The 16,366-nt window shown below is 34.9% G+C and overlaps 1 protein-coding gene across 1 annotated transcript in view; it reads left to right on the top strand.

Moving 5' to 3' along the window:
- Positions 1–3,301: 3,301 nt before the first annotated feature.
- The window catches only part of LOC145686343 (uncharacterized), a 208,276-nt gene continuing 195,211 nt past the window's right edge, over positions 3,302–16,366 (top strand). Inside the window, exon 1 of the mRNA XM_081759574.1 lies at positions 3,302–3,711. Within this exon, the coding sequence (XP_081615700.1) occupies positions 3,583–3,711 (129 nt within the window). The 5' untranslated portion in view covers positions 3,302–3,582. The remainder of the gene's footprint in view (positions 3,712–16,366) is intronic.

Consider the following 16,366-nt stretch of genomic DNA (forward strand, 5'->3'; position numbering starts at 1 on the left):
TGTTAGAATTAACCACATACTTATATGTTCAATTAGGTCAATAACCTCCGGCAACTGTTTACTTTAGAAAGAAGTAAGCAGAACCAGCTGAGGTCTAGAAACGTGTACCCAAACTTAAGAAGTACCATAACAAATTTTGAAAAGGAAATGAATCCCTGTACACTACCGCACCCAGGTCAATACCGTCCACGTGGTACAACGTATTGCTTCCGTTTATATTTTGGCCCATAAGAGGGAATAATCAAGACCAAAAATGTATATTAATTTTATTTTAAGAATTTTGAAATTTAAGCAGAGTGATCCTACAAAGTTTAAGAAGAACGCACCAAGGCACTATTGTCCTGGACCCATAATCCCATCATAGGTCAATAACTGTGTACGTGACCATACTAATATTTGACAATGATTTACCCAAGCTGGATCACCCAATTTTTATATTCACATTCTACGAACAATTACCAATTATTGATTTGACACTAAGAAATGTACTCCTCTCAAAATTGAAGATTGTTGCACAAATATACCTGTGTAGTGTATTACAAAAAAAGTAATAAATCCTGTACTCATTCAATAATAAAGCCGTATGAATGAAGGTAAAATAGTTCAATAACCTTCGAAATTTGAATATTTGGCCATAAAAGGGACACCAACATTTGCAATGGGTCCTAGAGAACGTTTACCGAATTTTGTTATTTGATAATTCCCAAATTTAAGGAATGGTCCTATAAAGGGCTGGATTTAGAGGAGGTGCACCGGAGCAAGTGCACCCCACCTCCGTTCTGAATATAAACTATCTAAAGTGAGAAACTGGCAGTGGAAATAGCAATTCTTTCCTAAAATTTCATGTTATGTTTCTGTTTCGGAGGTTTATCGGGTTAAGCGGCGGTTTATTCTTTAAACCCTCATTTAAAGAATAAATTGGGTCAATAACCTCCGAAATTTAAATTTTTGGCAAAGAAAGCGGTTTTGCTAAACACAATAGTTAAGTCATTTCCTCATACACATCACAGATGCCCAAAGACATTTTAAAAAAATAAATTTGATTCAAATGTACTGATAGTTATTGGTGCACCCCCCTCAGAATATCCTGGATCCGGTCCTGGTCCTATGTACACCAAACAAACGATAAAAGGGATGATCAAAGTATAAAGGTAATGGACTCCTGTACATACACATATAATGTGCTAAATCCTTATGAAAGGGAATAAATTAAGTCAATAATCTAGCAGTCTGGTCATACTAAAAATAATCGAGCACGTGGTCATACTAATTTCTTGTAATTTCTACCCATAAAACAGAACGAGATGAAGCCCCCAAAACTTATAAAGGTATATATTAATAACTTATGCTACTACACCAAATTCTTAAATTTGGTAATTTCCAGACTTTAAGGGGTGGGCTAATGTACCTCTGCCAAATTTTAAAAGAAAAGCATCGATGTACTCATGCCTTATGAAAGAAAATAGACCCCTGAACACATTCATATGTTCATATAAATAATAAAATCCTCATTTAAAGAATAAATTGGGTCAATAACCTCCGAAACTTAATTTTTTGGAAAATTTTTTATGCATAAAAGGAAACGAGATGGAACACCCACATTTATGGCGATACATATTAGGCTTCTATAATACAATATTAAATGTTTAAATTGGGTAACATCCAAAATATAAGATAATAAAACCTCATCAAAGGGGGGTCAATAACTTTCGAAATTAGATTTTTGGTAATTTTTTACCCATGAAAGGGAATGAGGTGGACCATTAAAATTTATAGTGATATTTATTAGAAACGTGTACTATTATACCACACTTTTAAATTCGTCAATTTCCAAAATTTAAGGGGTGGGCCAATGTACTCCTCCCAAATTTTAAGAAGGATGCACCATTGTACCTGCCTTATGAAAGAAATGGACCTCTGTGCACACCCATATAAGCATATAACATAATAGGACTCATCAAAGGGGATAAATCGGGTCAATAACCGAACATGTAAAACGTATTGCTTACGTTTATATTTTGGCAATTTTTTACCCCTAAAAGGGAACGAGGTGGACCACCCAAATTTATAGTGGTACACATTAAGGTCCTATACTATTATTCCAAATGTCTAATTTTGGCAATTTCCAAAATTTAAATAATGGACCAAGGTTCCTCACCCAAAATTTTAAAGAAGTGCATCATAGTACCCATGTCTTGTGATAGGGAATGAACCCCTGAATACAACCATATAACCATATAAGGTAATAAGACCTCATCATAGGGGATAAATTAGGTCAACCACCTCCGAAATTGGAATTTTTGGCAATTTTTACCCATGAAAGGGAACGAGATGGACCCCCAATACTAATAGAGGTACATACCCTGGTCCTGGGCTACCATACCAAATTTTTAGATTTGTCAATTTCCAAAATTTAAGGGAGGGTCCTATGTATCCCTGCCAAAATTTAGGGAGTGGGCCAGGTAGCCGTGGCATAATCTAGAGGGGGTGGTCCTAAGTAGCCCTAGATCGTTGATACTGGACCTTGGGGCCCCTCATTGAGGATAATAAATAATGCGATAGGGTGACCCCCTTACTACTAAAACAAACATCGATATTTGGCATAAAATCTTTCGTTTCCTTTTAACACACCACGGCGATACAATCGGATCAGATATGCTGGGGAAAATGCTACGAAATAGAGCATTTTTTATCGACAAGAAATGCCATAGGATACGCCATGGCATGGAAAATGCTATAGCATTTGCTACTTTACACGGTAGGATGTCGATGATACGATTTTTGCTACGAGAAATACTGTGATAAATGCTTCCGTCTAAAACTAGCCTAATAAAAGTCTACAATCTTTTCAGCATAGGAATATTTAACAATGACGATCGAGTTGCGACAATTTACATTGCTTAGGTATTGTCATTTATTTAGTCTTCGTAAAATTCTACTTATAGGAAGCAATTGCGAAAACTGCAGAAGTAAATTGCAACTTTTGCGGTGAGGGTTAGTACAATGGTATGAAATATGCCCATTATTTTCACATGGGCCCAATGCCGTAACTATATGCGTGAAAGCAGCGCGAAATTTGCTTCCAGTTTGTAATAATTTGTGTAATAGTTACAATTTTTTCTGCGAAGGTTTGTATGCGTTGCGAATGCGTTGTCTGAGAATTATGCGTTGCTTCAAACTTCGATTACTTTTTTTTTTTTTTTTTTTTAACGGAAGTTTGTCTGTAATAAACCCTATAGAATCAAAGAAGAAAAAAGTACCTTATTTTTTGGTTCAACATAACCTTTGCTTGTTAAACTTTTCCGCAAATGATCTGATACCCTTGCTTAGGTGGATGCGCAATGCGCATCCGTCATAATTTTGCCGCCATAACGCTGGGAATTTGTGTACTGAAGATTTTCTACTGGTGGAGTTTGTTTTGTATATCTTCAGGAGCTGTAATAAGACAGGAAGTTGCTGAGTATATATTGCAGCGCTCTCTTAGGTGTTCTTTAGAGCAGTTTTGTGATGTGAAGTGTTACAAGTGTTTTTTGTCTATGTTAGAGGTATAAATGAAAATACAATATAATAATAGAAAGAACAATGGACGACACTATTTCACGAGCATGTCGATTGTGTTTAGCTGTGGATGGCGTGAAATTACCAATTTTCAGTGGCGAAGGCGAAAGAAGACAATTTGCTGAAAAGATTAGGTCATGCTTGTCATTAGAGGTATATAATTGCACATATCTTAATACTGTGTGTAAAGCGTTACGCAGTGTTAAATGTATTTGGTTGATTTTGAAATTGAGGAATAGGCGGAAGTTTTTGAATGTGACAAGAGACTAATTTTGACCAAGACTGCTTGTGTCATATTTGTAACAAAGCTATGGTCTTGTCTGGCACCTCAACATTAGTTCGATTCATCATTTAACAATAATTCGGTTTTGATGTCTGTTTTTTTAATTCACGGAGTTCCAGTTCAGGGAGGCAAGGTTCAAAAATACAGGTCCCCCCATCCTATGTAGCTGTAATAAAGCCAGAAAATAACGTGTCCTGCGGGGCTCTAACCCGCCTTCCCTCGCTATCGTTCGCTCGGCAATACTATGTGAATTAAATATTAAGGTTTAGAGATGCAAGGGCTCGGAAAAAACGCTTTTTTGGAAAAAAAAATTTCTGCTTCGCTTTTTTGCTTGGGAAATTTTGGGGTTTTTTGAAAATTTTGCTTTAAACTGATAAAGCGGACTTTGTTTCGCTTCTCTATAACAAAAATACTAATTTAATTAGTGGTTGATGCAGATAATGATATGAAACCGAAATTAAACCATGAATTTCAAAAAGATTTTTTAAAATTCTTAACATATTTACATTATAAATTCCAAAGGATTAATCAATTTATGTAATAATATTTTAACTTCTTATATACAATAAGTACTTTAAAAACACACAAATAACTAGCAAAATTGTATGTAGTATTTTTACTTCAAAATATCACACCCCCTCTTTTTGAAGCAAAATAAAGAAAAACATGAGAGAAATCTGCACATCAAGAGCTTCGTTTCGGGTGATTCTGTACATTCTTGAAATTTTTCAGTTAAGTTTTAACTTTCATATACATTGTATGAATATTTCGAACAAATTTAGGTCTATGTTTAGCAGAAGGGGTCCAGCTCTCTTCTCTAAAAAAAAGTTACAATTTTGGTAATTTCTGTTCACATTCGGTTAGATTAGAGTAGGTTAGGTTAGGTTAGTTTTAATTTGTTATATTAGTGTAGTGGTCCCGCATAATTTTCAAAAAAAAAAAAAAAAAGATAGAATTTCGTTTATTTATACTAATATTACGTTAGTTCAGGTTAGCTTAGGTGAGGTTAGATTTGGTTACGTTATGTTACGTCTAAGTACTTGCATCATCCATTTCTCCTGTAAATTTTGTTTTTTACGTGCTTCTGGACCCCTTGTACTAAACATACTCCCAAATTTTTCACTGATTGATCACATACGTAATAATATGTTACCACCTATCAGGTGCTTCGGATCTGCAAAAGCGGTAAAGCTCCAAATTTTGTAATGCACTGACTGTTCCTTAAGCTTGTTCACAATCGGGAAAGTATCGAATTTTCTGTTTATGGATCATATACGTAATAGACGGTTCATCTGAACGTATGGTTTCCTAGGCTATATAATATATAACCACTACCACGGTTTACCCAGTCCTGAAGGTTTTGTGAATTTTTAATAAGAAAATTCAACATATTGTTACGAAACTTTTTTTTTTAACAAAAAAACTAATGAATACATTAAAAAGTGTGGAAGAATCAGTCACTGTTCCAATTCACAAGAAAGACGACAAAATTAATTGTAATAATTATCGAGGCATTTCTCTTAACATTCTGTTAATAAGATTGACCCCATACGCAGATGAAATTATTGGAGATTACTAGTGTGGATTTATTCGAAATCGATCAGATTTTTACCATTCGATAAATACTTGAAAAGAAATGGAAATATAATACCCAGTACATCAACTGTTTTATTGATTTTAGAAAGGCTTACAACTCGGTTAGGAGGGAAACGTACAACATTTTTACAGAATTTGAAATACCGAAAAGCGCTAGATTTAAGTGTTTATATGAATCCCAGAGTAAAGTCTAAGTAGAAAAATGCGAGCTTCACGTTGAGATTGGCCTGAAACAAGGATATGCGTTATCGCCGTTATTATTCAGCTTTGTTCCGGAGTACGCTATAAGAAAATTCAAAGATAGGAACCAGGGCCTAGAGTTGAATGGTATTCACCAGGTTATGGTGTATACTGATGATGTAAATCTGATAGGAGAACAATGGAAAGAAATGCAGAGACCTTATTAAACGCTTGCAGGGACATGAGTAGATGCAGAGAAATCTTAATACAAGGAAGTTCACAAGGATCGTAATACGGCAAATTATGAATGCGTTAAAATATCAATTAATAGTTTCGACACAGTGGATACTTTCAAATATCTTGGATCAGTATTACCAGACCAAAATCATACCCACAAAGAAATTAAATGTCGACTGAAATCAGGAAATTCTTGTTATTATTCAGTTCAAAATATTTTGTCGTCACGAATTCTGTCAAGGAATTTAAAGCTTAAAATATATAAAATGATAATCATGCCTGTTATGCTTTATGGTTGCGAAACACGGTCGTTTAGGCTGAGGGAAGAACGCAGATTGAAATTATTTGAGAATAAAATTCTGAGACGAATATTTGGACCCAAGAGGAACGGGAACGGCGGAAACTTCATAAGGAGGAAATACATAATTTATACGGTTTACCAAATATCGTTAGAGTAATCAAGTCTAGGAGGCTCAGGTGGGCAGTCATGTAGCCAGAATAGAAGAAAGTAGGAACGCTTTCAAAGTTTTAACTGGAAATGCAATCGGGAAACGTCTATTAGGAAAACCTAGGCCCAGATGGGAGAACAATATTAAGATGGATCTAGCAGAAATAGGAATACAGAGTAGAAACTGGATTAAATTCGATAATGACAGAAGTCAATGGAGAGCTTTTGTGGCCTGAGAGAGAGAGAGAGAATACATTTAAGTTAAGCACAAATGCACAACAAATATGAGTGAGTGGTTAGCTTTCGCGCTTCTATCGTGAAGTCCGGGATTCAACCACGCATTCGACCATTTTGACAAAAGTTTTTCTTAATTCCATCTGTGAATGTAGAGATAGTGCGTGTACTGTGAGTCCTGGCCGACTTACTTTCTAATCGTTTTTAAATCTTTGTTATTATTAATTACCAGCAGTGATGGATTTGCGAAGAGGGTTAGGGTGGGGATGTCTTTCGGATTGAAGCCTCTACCCCGAAATTACGGAATTTCTAAAACAAACTAAATATTAGTTTTGCCTTTACTCATAAACTTCAAGCTGTCCTCAAAAAAAAAAAAAAAAAAAAAAAAAAAAAAAAAAAAAAAAAAAAAAAAGGGATTTTTATAAAAACTAAGCATTAATAATAAAAGCCCGTCCCAAAATACTTTTCTAAATCCGCCACAGATTATCAGTATAAAATGGTCTTCAAGGTTTCATCTGGAAGATCATAGCTGATATACAAACGAAACGAAATATTCGTTATGCCTGTACTTATAAACTTAAACTCCTCTTAAATAAAAGCTATGAATTTTTAGAAAAAACAGACATTATTCAGAAAAAAACACTCCCAAGTATTTTTCTAAATCCGATATTGATTATTTCTATCAAATGGTATTTAAGGTTGTGTCCGGAAGATTATTGTTAAATCATTGCACAGCTACAGTATAATGGAAATGTGGAAGTACGCTCTGACATATATATTGAAAAACGTACGCTCTGATGGATATATTGAAAAACATAAGTTTAATTATGTGCTAGAAGCTACACTACTAAGCTCTTAGAAGTTAAACACGGATGACTAAAAAGAAATGATCTAGAAAAGAAAAAAAATGTCGATAATTCAGAAGTTAAAATAAAGTTAAATAGCTTCTAAAATTGCCCTCAAATACTACGTACTTTTATGTTTACTTTAATTCATAAGCCATGTGCTCCATCCATCATGATGGTGAATTTCAGAGCGAAATATGGCATTTAGGTCATGGAATCTTATTTAACTTTAGCGTATACTATAAGAAAGCTATTTAAACAGAAAAATCATGAAAATGAAAAAAGCCAAAATTTCCAAAATTCTCGTTTTTTTTCAAAAATGCCAGCTTTTTATGTGCAAAAAACCATCGATTCAAAAAAGCCGGCTTTTTTGCATCTCTATTAAGGTTTGGTACAGAAAGGAACCAACCTAGCTACTAATCTGTATAAGGGGACTTGTGTTCTAGAACGTTCCCGTTCAGGGATATCACTTGAAATAATTGTTGGAAAGTCGTATTTTTTAAATAAGAATACCATCTTGCCCTTCCAGAAGCTATAGAATGACATTTATTATTTCCCCCAAATCCATTGACAGCTTCGGATTCTGTACTGTAATTTGTAGCGAACCGTTGTGAACGTCCTCGTTTATGCGTATAAGTACTGTCGCTGATGCGCCTGCTCCCTACGAATGCAGCATATCTTTAGCGCTCGGGATTCCTGCTACGCTTCTGCCCTGACTGTTTATTAGATAGCATTCGTGCATGTTACTGGCCACCTAGCACAAGTTGGTTAGTGCTTTGTTCTGTAGTTTATATGTCTTACGTTCACACTGTAACGAATCGTAATCACTACCATGTCAGTCACAGTCACTAACTAATTTAGGAGAGAAACTAGGGTAGCTCTTAGTTTCTCCCCCAATCTTTCACATATAAGATCCAATGTTACTTCACAAAATATAGCTGAGCGAAAGAAGCGGATTAGAAGCCTCGCAAGGTTCCTTGTTTTCTACTTCATTACAATTTAGATAAAAATTATGTACTCGGTTCTGGAGCCATGAAAAAAGTTTAAAGAGATTCTAAATGCCATCCGAGAAGCTAAATAATGCCCAAGTTTTTTGCTGGGCGACATAATGATACCCCAGTTATTATAGATTCATTTCAGGGGGCTAGAAGCAAATAACGTATATCAGAGGCTGACTGAGCATACAAGGACCCACCCGGAGAGTGATGCTTAAGAGCCCTGATGAAGGAAAGAAGGGACCCGACCATATACTTCCGAGGCCCAATATCGACCCCGGGCTCGATTTGTGACACCACTGCTGTATTCAGGGAACCACGACTTCTTCATTGCCACTTCCCACGTCCAAGAACTACATATTTCTTTTGTGAATATAAGGGACCCAAGCTCGAAACTTCGGGGCCCCATTTCTGGGGCCTCGGGCCTGTTTTCAGGGGACAATTATTTATCGTCACCACTCGCGATCAACAATTCCATGTCTATCACTGTTTCCTTACCGTAGGAGAATCAGCTCCGTGCCCTTTATATATAGTTATCTATTGCACATCACATTATTGAATACATAAATTATAGACGAGATTACATTTTCGAGTTAATAACTTACATGTATTTTTCAGACTTTTGATTGTTAATTTTCAACGTACAAGGCTACGGGTTGGGCAGGAGACCTGTTAGTTACATTACTGGTTACTATGAACGAGAACGGAGTTTCTAATTAGTTATAACTAATCGAACAAAATCTTAAGTGATTTTGCAGAGGACAGGGCCCATCCGGAAATTTCTGGGGGGCCAGGCCGCCTCTGACGTATATCACAAATTGGGTACTAGAACAGCGTCCTTACTTCTGCCATAAAAACTACAGTACGTACAAAAGGTACATGTAAGTAGGAGATATGAGTACCACTTCATAAAATGACTTTACTTGAAATAATGCCGTAATACCATGTTCTAGTGTTATTTTCTTAGTGCATATGCAAAATCTGCATGCAGATTAATAATGTGTCGGCAGATGGTAGACATCTAGAAGAGTTCTTGCAGATCTACTATTAACGAAATGCATGTAATACTAAGTTTTCACAATGTTAATTACTTTTATTTATTTATTTATTTTATTTTATTTTATTTATTACAGGAAAAGAATATTCCCATTTACAATAGGCTTACATAATTACAAACTTTAGAAATATTGAAACACACAACAAAAAGAGAAATAAAATAAACATGCAATTAACATCACGAACATGAGAAAACACAAGTAAGAGATATATTTGTATTAATTCCTCCAATAAGAAATGCAAATATACAAATTAGAGATGCAAAAAAGCCGGCTGTTTTGGGAAAAAACGAGAATTTTGGAAATTTTGGCTTTTTTCATTTTCATGATTTTTCTGTTTAAATAGCTTTCTTATAGTATACTCTAAAGTTAAATAAGATTCCATGACCTAAATGCCATATTTCGTTCTGGAATTCACCATCATGATGGTTGGAGCACATGGTTGATGAATTAAAGTAAACGTAAAGTACGTAGTATTTGAGGGCAATTTTAGAAGCTATTTAACTTTATTTTAACTTCTGAATTATCGACATTTTTTTTCTTTTCTAGATCATTTCTTTTTAGTCATCTGTGTTTCACTTCTTAGAGCTTAGTAGTGTAGCTTCTAGCACATAATTAAACTTATATTTTCAATATATCCATCAGAGCGTACGTTTTTCAATATATCTGTCAGAACGTACTTCCACATTTCCATTATACTGTAGCTGTGCAATGATTTAACAATAATCTTCCGGACACAAACTTGAATACTGTTTGATAGAAATAATCAGTATCGGATTTAGTAAAATATTTGGGAGGGGTTTTTCTGAATAATGTTTGGTTTTTCTAAAAATTCCTAACTTTTATTTAAGAGGAGCTTAAGTCTATGAGTACAGGCATAACAAATATTTCGTTTCGTTTGTATATTCAGCTATGATCTTCCAGATGAAACCTTGAAGACCATTTTATACTGATAATCAGTGGCGGATTTAGAAAAGTATTTTGGGAGGGGCTTTTCTCATTAATGCTTAGTTTTTCTAAAAATTCCTAATTTTTTATTTGAGGACAGCTTGAAGTTTATGAGTAAAGGCAAAACTAATATTTAGTTTGTTTTAGAAATTCCATAATTTCGGGGTAGAGGATTTAATCCGAAAGACATCCCCACCCTAACCCTCTTCGCAAATCCATCACTGCTGGTAATTAATAATAACGAAGATTTAAAAACAATTAGAAAGGAAGTCGACCAGGACTCACAGTACACGCATAATCTCTACATTTACAAATGGAATTAAGAAAAACTTTTGTCAAAATGGTCAAATGCGTGGTTGAATCCCGGACTTCACGATAGAAGCGCGAAAGCTAACCACTCACTCATATTTGTTGTGCATTTGTGCTTAACTTAAATGTATTCTTTCTCTTTCTTTCTCTATGGCCACAAAAGCTCTCCATTAACTTCTGTCCTTATCCAATTCAATCCAGTTTCTACTCTGTATTCCTATTTCTGCTAGATCCATCTTAATATTGTCCTCCCATCTGGGCGTAGGTTTTCCTAATGGACGTTTCCCGATTGGATATCCAGTTAAAACTTTGAAAGCGTTCCTACTTTCTTCCATTCTGGCCACATGACCTGCCCACCTGAGCCTCCTAGATTTGATGACTCTAACGATGTTTGGTAAACCGTATAAATTATGTATTTCCTCCTTATGAAGTTTCCGCCGTTCCCGTTCCTCTTGGGTCCAAATATTCGTCTCAGAATTTTATTCTAAAATAATTTCAGTCTGCGTTCTTCCCTCAGCGTAAGCGACCATGTTTCACAACCATAAAGCATAACAGGCATGATTATCATTTTATATATTTTAAGCGTTAAATTCCTTAACAGAATTCGCGACGACAAAATATTTTGAATTGAATAATAATAATAATAAGAATTTCCTGATTTTAGTCGACATTTAATTTCTTTGTGGGTATGATTTTGGTCTGGTAATACTGATCCAAGATATTTGAAAGTATCCACTGTGTCGAAAGTATTAATTGATATTTTAACGCATTTATAATTTGCCGTATTACGATCCTTGTAAATTTCCTTGTAGTTAGATTTTTCTGCATTTACTAATGTCTCTGCAAGCTTTTAGTAAGGCCTCTGCATTTGTTTCGATTGTTCTATCAGATTTACATCATCAGCATACACAATAACCTGGTGCAGTGGCGTAGGGAAAGAGGCCGGAGGGGCCGCCCCCCAAAAGAAGGTCCGACAATTGTACTTTGATGTTTGTATTTTTTATATATTTTTATGTTTATATATTTTTTGTTTGCAATTTTTCTATATGTATCTATAACAGCACTTGCTCCCCCCCCCCCCCCCCCAACACACATCCTGGCTACGCTACTGACCTGGTGAATACCATTCAGCTCTAGGCTCCATTTAACTCTGGTTCCTATCTTTGATTTTTCTTATAGCGTACTCGGAAACAAAGCTGAATAATAACGGCGACAACGCATATACTTGTTTCAGGCCACTCTCGACGTGGAAGCTCGCATTTTTCTACTCGGACTTCACTCTGGGATTCATTTAAGGTTAGTCTAAAGGGATGAAATAGTGTCGTCAGAAAGAAGTACAATTTTACGTTCGCAGGGGGCATAGCTTTCAGTTTTTACGAAACTTACAAAAATAGATGGCAGTGTTGTCGAACCCAATTTGGAAGATTAGTTAGAAGTTTACCTCCCCTTCTTTATTTTTTTCCCTCGCGAAGGATGGGGCAGAGGGTGTGGGATGTCGTTTGTCTGCGACCTTCGTAGGAATTTTCTTTTTCGATACTTCCATCCCTCTAAGTAACCTGACACCACTGACCACTGTCTAGTAAACTGCAGCTTGTACGGAAGAGGAGTTTGAAGCTAATCGTTCCATTTCTGGTAAAGAACGCTGAATAGCGAAAATGCCGATTGCTGAGAACACTTTTTTTTTCGGTATTTGCAGTATATTGCTTGTCTTTTTTCTTCTGGCGTATTAATAGTTTTCCGAAAACGTTTATTATGATTTTGTTCATATTTTGTACGTAACATTCCAGTATTAAATGCAGCATGTCATTTAATTTTAAAAATCGGTTTGGGTTTGAAGTTTTGTGTTTTTCGTTCTTATGCAACAATGCAACTTAGAAATTATAAAGGACGGAACCAACTATTAATTTCGAACCACGAGCGGGGCTTGAGTGTTGCGTGATTGGCTAGTGCAGTAGTTCTCAAAGTGGGGTCCACGGATCCCTGGGGGTCATGGGATCTAGCCAGGGGGTCCGCGACGCCTAAAAATTGAAATGTGTTGTAATAAAATGGAACTCACACCTGTTAGGCAAGAAGTATTTTTTTCAGTTACTAAAACAGTTACTAAAAAGAAAGCAATTAGAAATTATACCTACGTGTGTAAATTTAAATGTTTTCCTACTTTACTAAATTTCTGCCCTGAGGCTGGTCAACGGTTATATAGGACTACTTCAAGTGAGAGAAATTTCTTCTTTGTTAGGGCACTTTTTCAAGAGCAGTTGTACATTAACTGTACGATGCCTCGGAATTTCATGGATTTCATCTTCAAGTGGCAGAAAGCTCGCAAAGTAAATGTTAGTCATTTCTATGCTTATAAACATCAATCCTCCCCCAATTCAGGTATTAAAAAAAAACTACGAGAAACCTCTCCCAAAATATGTTCCTACGTCCGCCACTGCGAGTAACTTTTGACTCAAATTGGTTTGTGTGTGTGCTGTCAGTATGAAGAGTTGTCTGAAAAGGCATTGCAACCTTTGATGCCTTTCCCTAACACTTACTTACGCAAGCAGACCTTTTAACTTATTTGCAGTATTAAAACTTTAAAGCGAAATCGTTTTAATGTGGAATCGGACCTAAGATTGGTGGTGACAAAAATCATTCCACATAGTGATGTGAGGTGGAAAATTTTCTGCTATATTTTTCCGGAAAATTTGCCGTTTGAAAAAAAATCAGTACCAAGTAACAATTCCTCAGCAATCATAAAATTGGTTGAATTCATGTATAGAAACGTTGAAAAGTGAAAGATCCTTTAAAGAATTTGAAAATTTTCATGGCTCAGACAATTTTCAGTACTATGTAGGAACAAGTGAAACAATTTTTCATGAATCGAAATATTTTCTGTCTTATATTGAAAAATTGAAGAACTTTTTATGTCGGAAAATTTTCATCATTTTGAAGCAAAAAGTAAAACAACTTTTTGTCAATCGGAAAGTTTTATTGCTCTGTAGAAACAAGTGAAAGGAATTTTCATAGATCGGAAAATTTTCATCACGATGTAGAAACAAGTGGAAAAAACTTTTCTTAACCCAGACAATTTTGGATATTATGTATAGTGATGTTAGGTGGAAAACTTTCCACTATATTTAACTGCACATAGAGCTACAAAATTGAATTTCTGTAGAGGAAAGGTAGTCAGCAACAAATTATAATTTTAAAATTAGCTTTTGGGAACCGGAAAATTTGCTAATATTTCAAGTTGGAAGTAAAATTTTACACACTGTTTCTCTCTCTCTCTCTCTCTCTTCCTCTGCGAGCTAATTCGTTTAGCATACACGACTTTGGCTTGGAAGATCTGGCTTCGATTCCCAGCGGGAGCTCATGTAGTTCGTATTCTACGTTAGTCAGTTGGTCTCGTCTTATATAGTCTCCCTGCTGAAAGGGACGTTAAACTCAAAATCAACTCAATTCAACTCCTCTCTCTCTCTCTCTCTCTCTCTCTCTCTTTGTGTGTGTGTGTGTGTGTGTGTATGTGTGAGTGTGTGTGTGTGTGTGTGTGTGTGCGAAGTGCAGAGAACATACATCGAGTTCGTAGAGTACATATATCCCATTTTATTATTTAAAATTCCAATTTATTAAAAGTCATAAATATTTTCCGATTCATAAAAATATACTGCACTTATTCCTACTTCGTTGTTTAGCCGTAAAATTTATTAGTAATAAATAGAGACCGGATGTTTAGGCACTAAAAACCTGGAAAATAGGCAGGCAAATAGGCACTAAAAATTTAAAAAATAGGCAGTAAAATAGGCACTAAAATGTAACTCGAAATAATGAAGATAAATACTCAATATAATTAAAAAATAGATTCAAGTCATAGATAATGTTCAAAGACTATAGAAACATACTTTTTTCTTAATATCTTCTTTTATATATAAAAACGAAGCTTGTTATGCATTCCATATGTACTGGGAGAACCTGAAAGATGTGCACATACGTCAAGAGGTGATTCATGACATCAAAAGAAGACAAAAAGTCCTTTTGCATGTTGTCGAATTCCACGTCGTGTAGGAGTGACAAGGTGGCGAACTTGGAATCCAAAATCAAATTCTGACAATTGGAACGAGACATAAAGGTGTGCACATACTTCGGGAGGTGATTCGTGACATTCAAGAGGACTTTTTGTCTTCTTTTCATGTCACGAATCACCTCTCGAAGTATGCGCACATCTTTCGGTTTCGTTCCAATTGTCAGGATTCGATTTTCGATTCCAAGTTGACACTCTGTCACTTGTACATGACACGGAATTAGACAAAATATATGAGGACTGTTTGTCTTCTTTTGATATAACTAATCACTTCCCGAAGTATATGCACATCTTTGAAGTTCACTCTGTATATATATTGCAACGTACCACGTGCTTGTGTTTACACTTAATATACATATATATATGTGTGTATTATTTATGTTATATAAATTACATTTTTCCCAATGAAGGCTTAATTTGAAGAAAATGCATAGAATAGGCAACATTAGGCACTAAAGCAATTATTTAGGCAGTAAAGGTCGAAATAGGCAAAATAGGCAAAATAAAATTAGCTTAAATCGAAACTATAATCCTCCATATAAACTTTAAAACGTTATTTTTGATCATATCTTTAATATTAAAGAATAGGCATTTTGCCTAACATCCGGTCTCTAGTATAAATATTGTCTTAAAAAGTTTCATGAAGTGAAAATCTAACGATTTTTCATTTCAAGAATGTTTCAAAAACTTCAATGCGTTCTTCCCTCCAAATCCACCTTTGATCTTACAATATTAGATTTCGTCAGTTTAATACTCATAAGACGGTATTCTCATAGCTTTACTACTGTTATAGATCTACATACTGCAACATTTAGAAATAAGTAGAAATAATATAAAGTGCCTATTGTAAATTTTTGACTACCGAAATTCGAGTATAAGTAACTCATGAAAGCAAATACTGACCATTTTCTGGAAATAAACATTTATTTATTCATATATTCATTCAGAACAGAAAGTGAAATATAACTAATAAGGAAGCTGATTTGTGTAGATGTTCTTCCAATAAAATAATAAAAGAAACATGAAAAGCTGCACTATTAGTGCTGCGTTCCAAAAGCGATATAGTGGAAAATTTTCCACCAAACATCACTTACATAATATCCAAAATTGTCCCGATTATGAAAAGTTTTTTCACTTGTTTCTACAGAACAATAAAACTTTCCGATTCACAAAAAGTTATTTTACTTTTTGCTTCAAAATTATGAAAATTTTCTGACTCATAAAAAGTTCTTCAATTTTTCCATACAAGACAAAAAATATTTCGATTCATGAAAAATTTTCACTTGTTCCTACATAGTACTGAAAATTGTCTAAGCCATAAAAATTATCAGATTCTTTAAACAATCTTTCGCTTTTTAACATTTCTATACATGAATTCAATAAATACTGAGGAATTGTTACTTGATCACTGACATTTGTTAAGAACGGAAAATTTTCCGGAAAAATATAGAAGAAAAATTTCCATCTCACATCACGGCTAAACAACGATGTAGGAATAAGTGGAGTATGTTTTTATGAATCGGAAAATTTATCACTGATTTCACATTTCAATGCAATTACGGAAGAAAAAAAAAACAAAGAATTTCATTTCTCACATTAGTGACCCCAAAGATTTGAG

This window comes from Thermobia domestica, chromosome 5, assembly GCF_964235325.1.
Source record: "Thermobia domestica chromosome 5, izTheDome1.hap1.1, whole genome shotgun sequence".
Lineage (NCBI taxonomy): Eukaryota > Metazoa > Arthropoda > Insecta > Zygentoma > Lepismatidae > Thermobia > Thermobia domestica.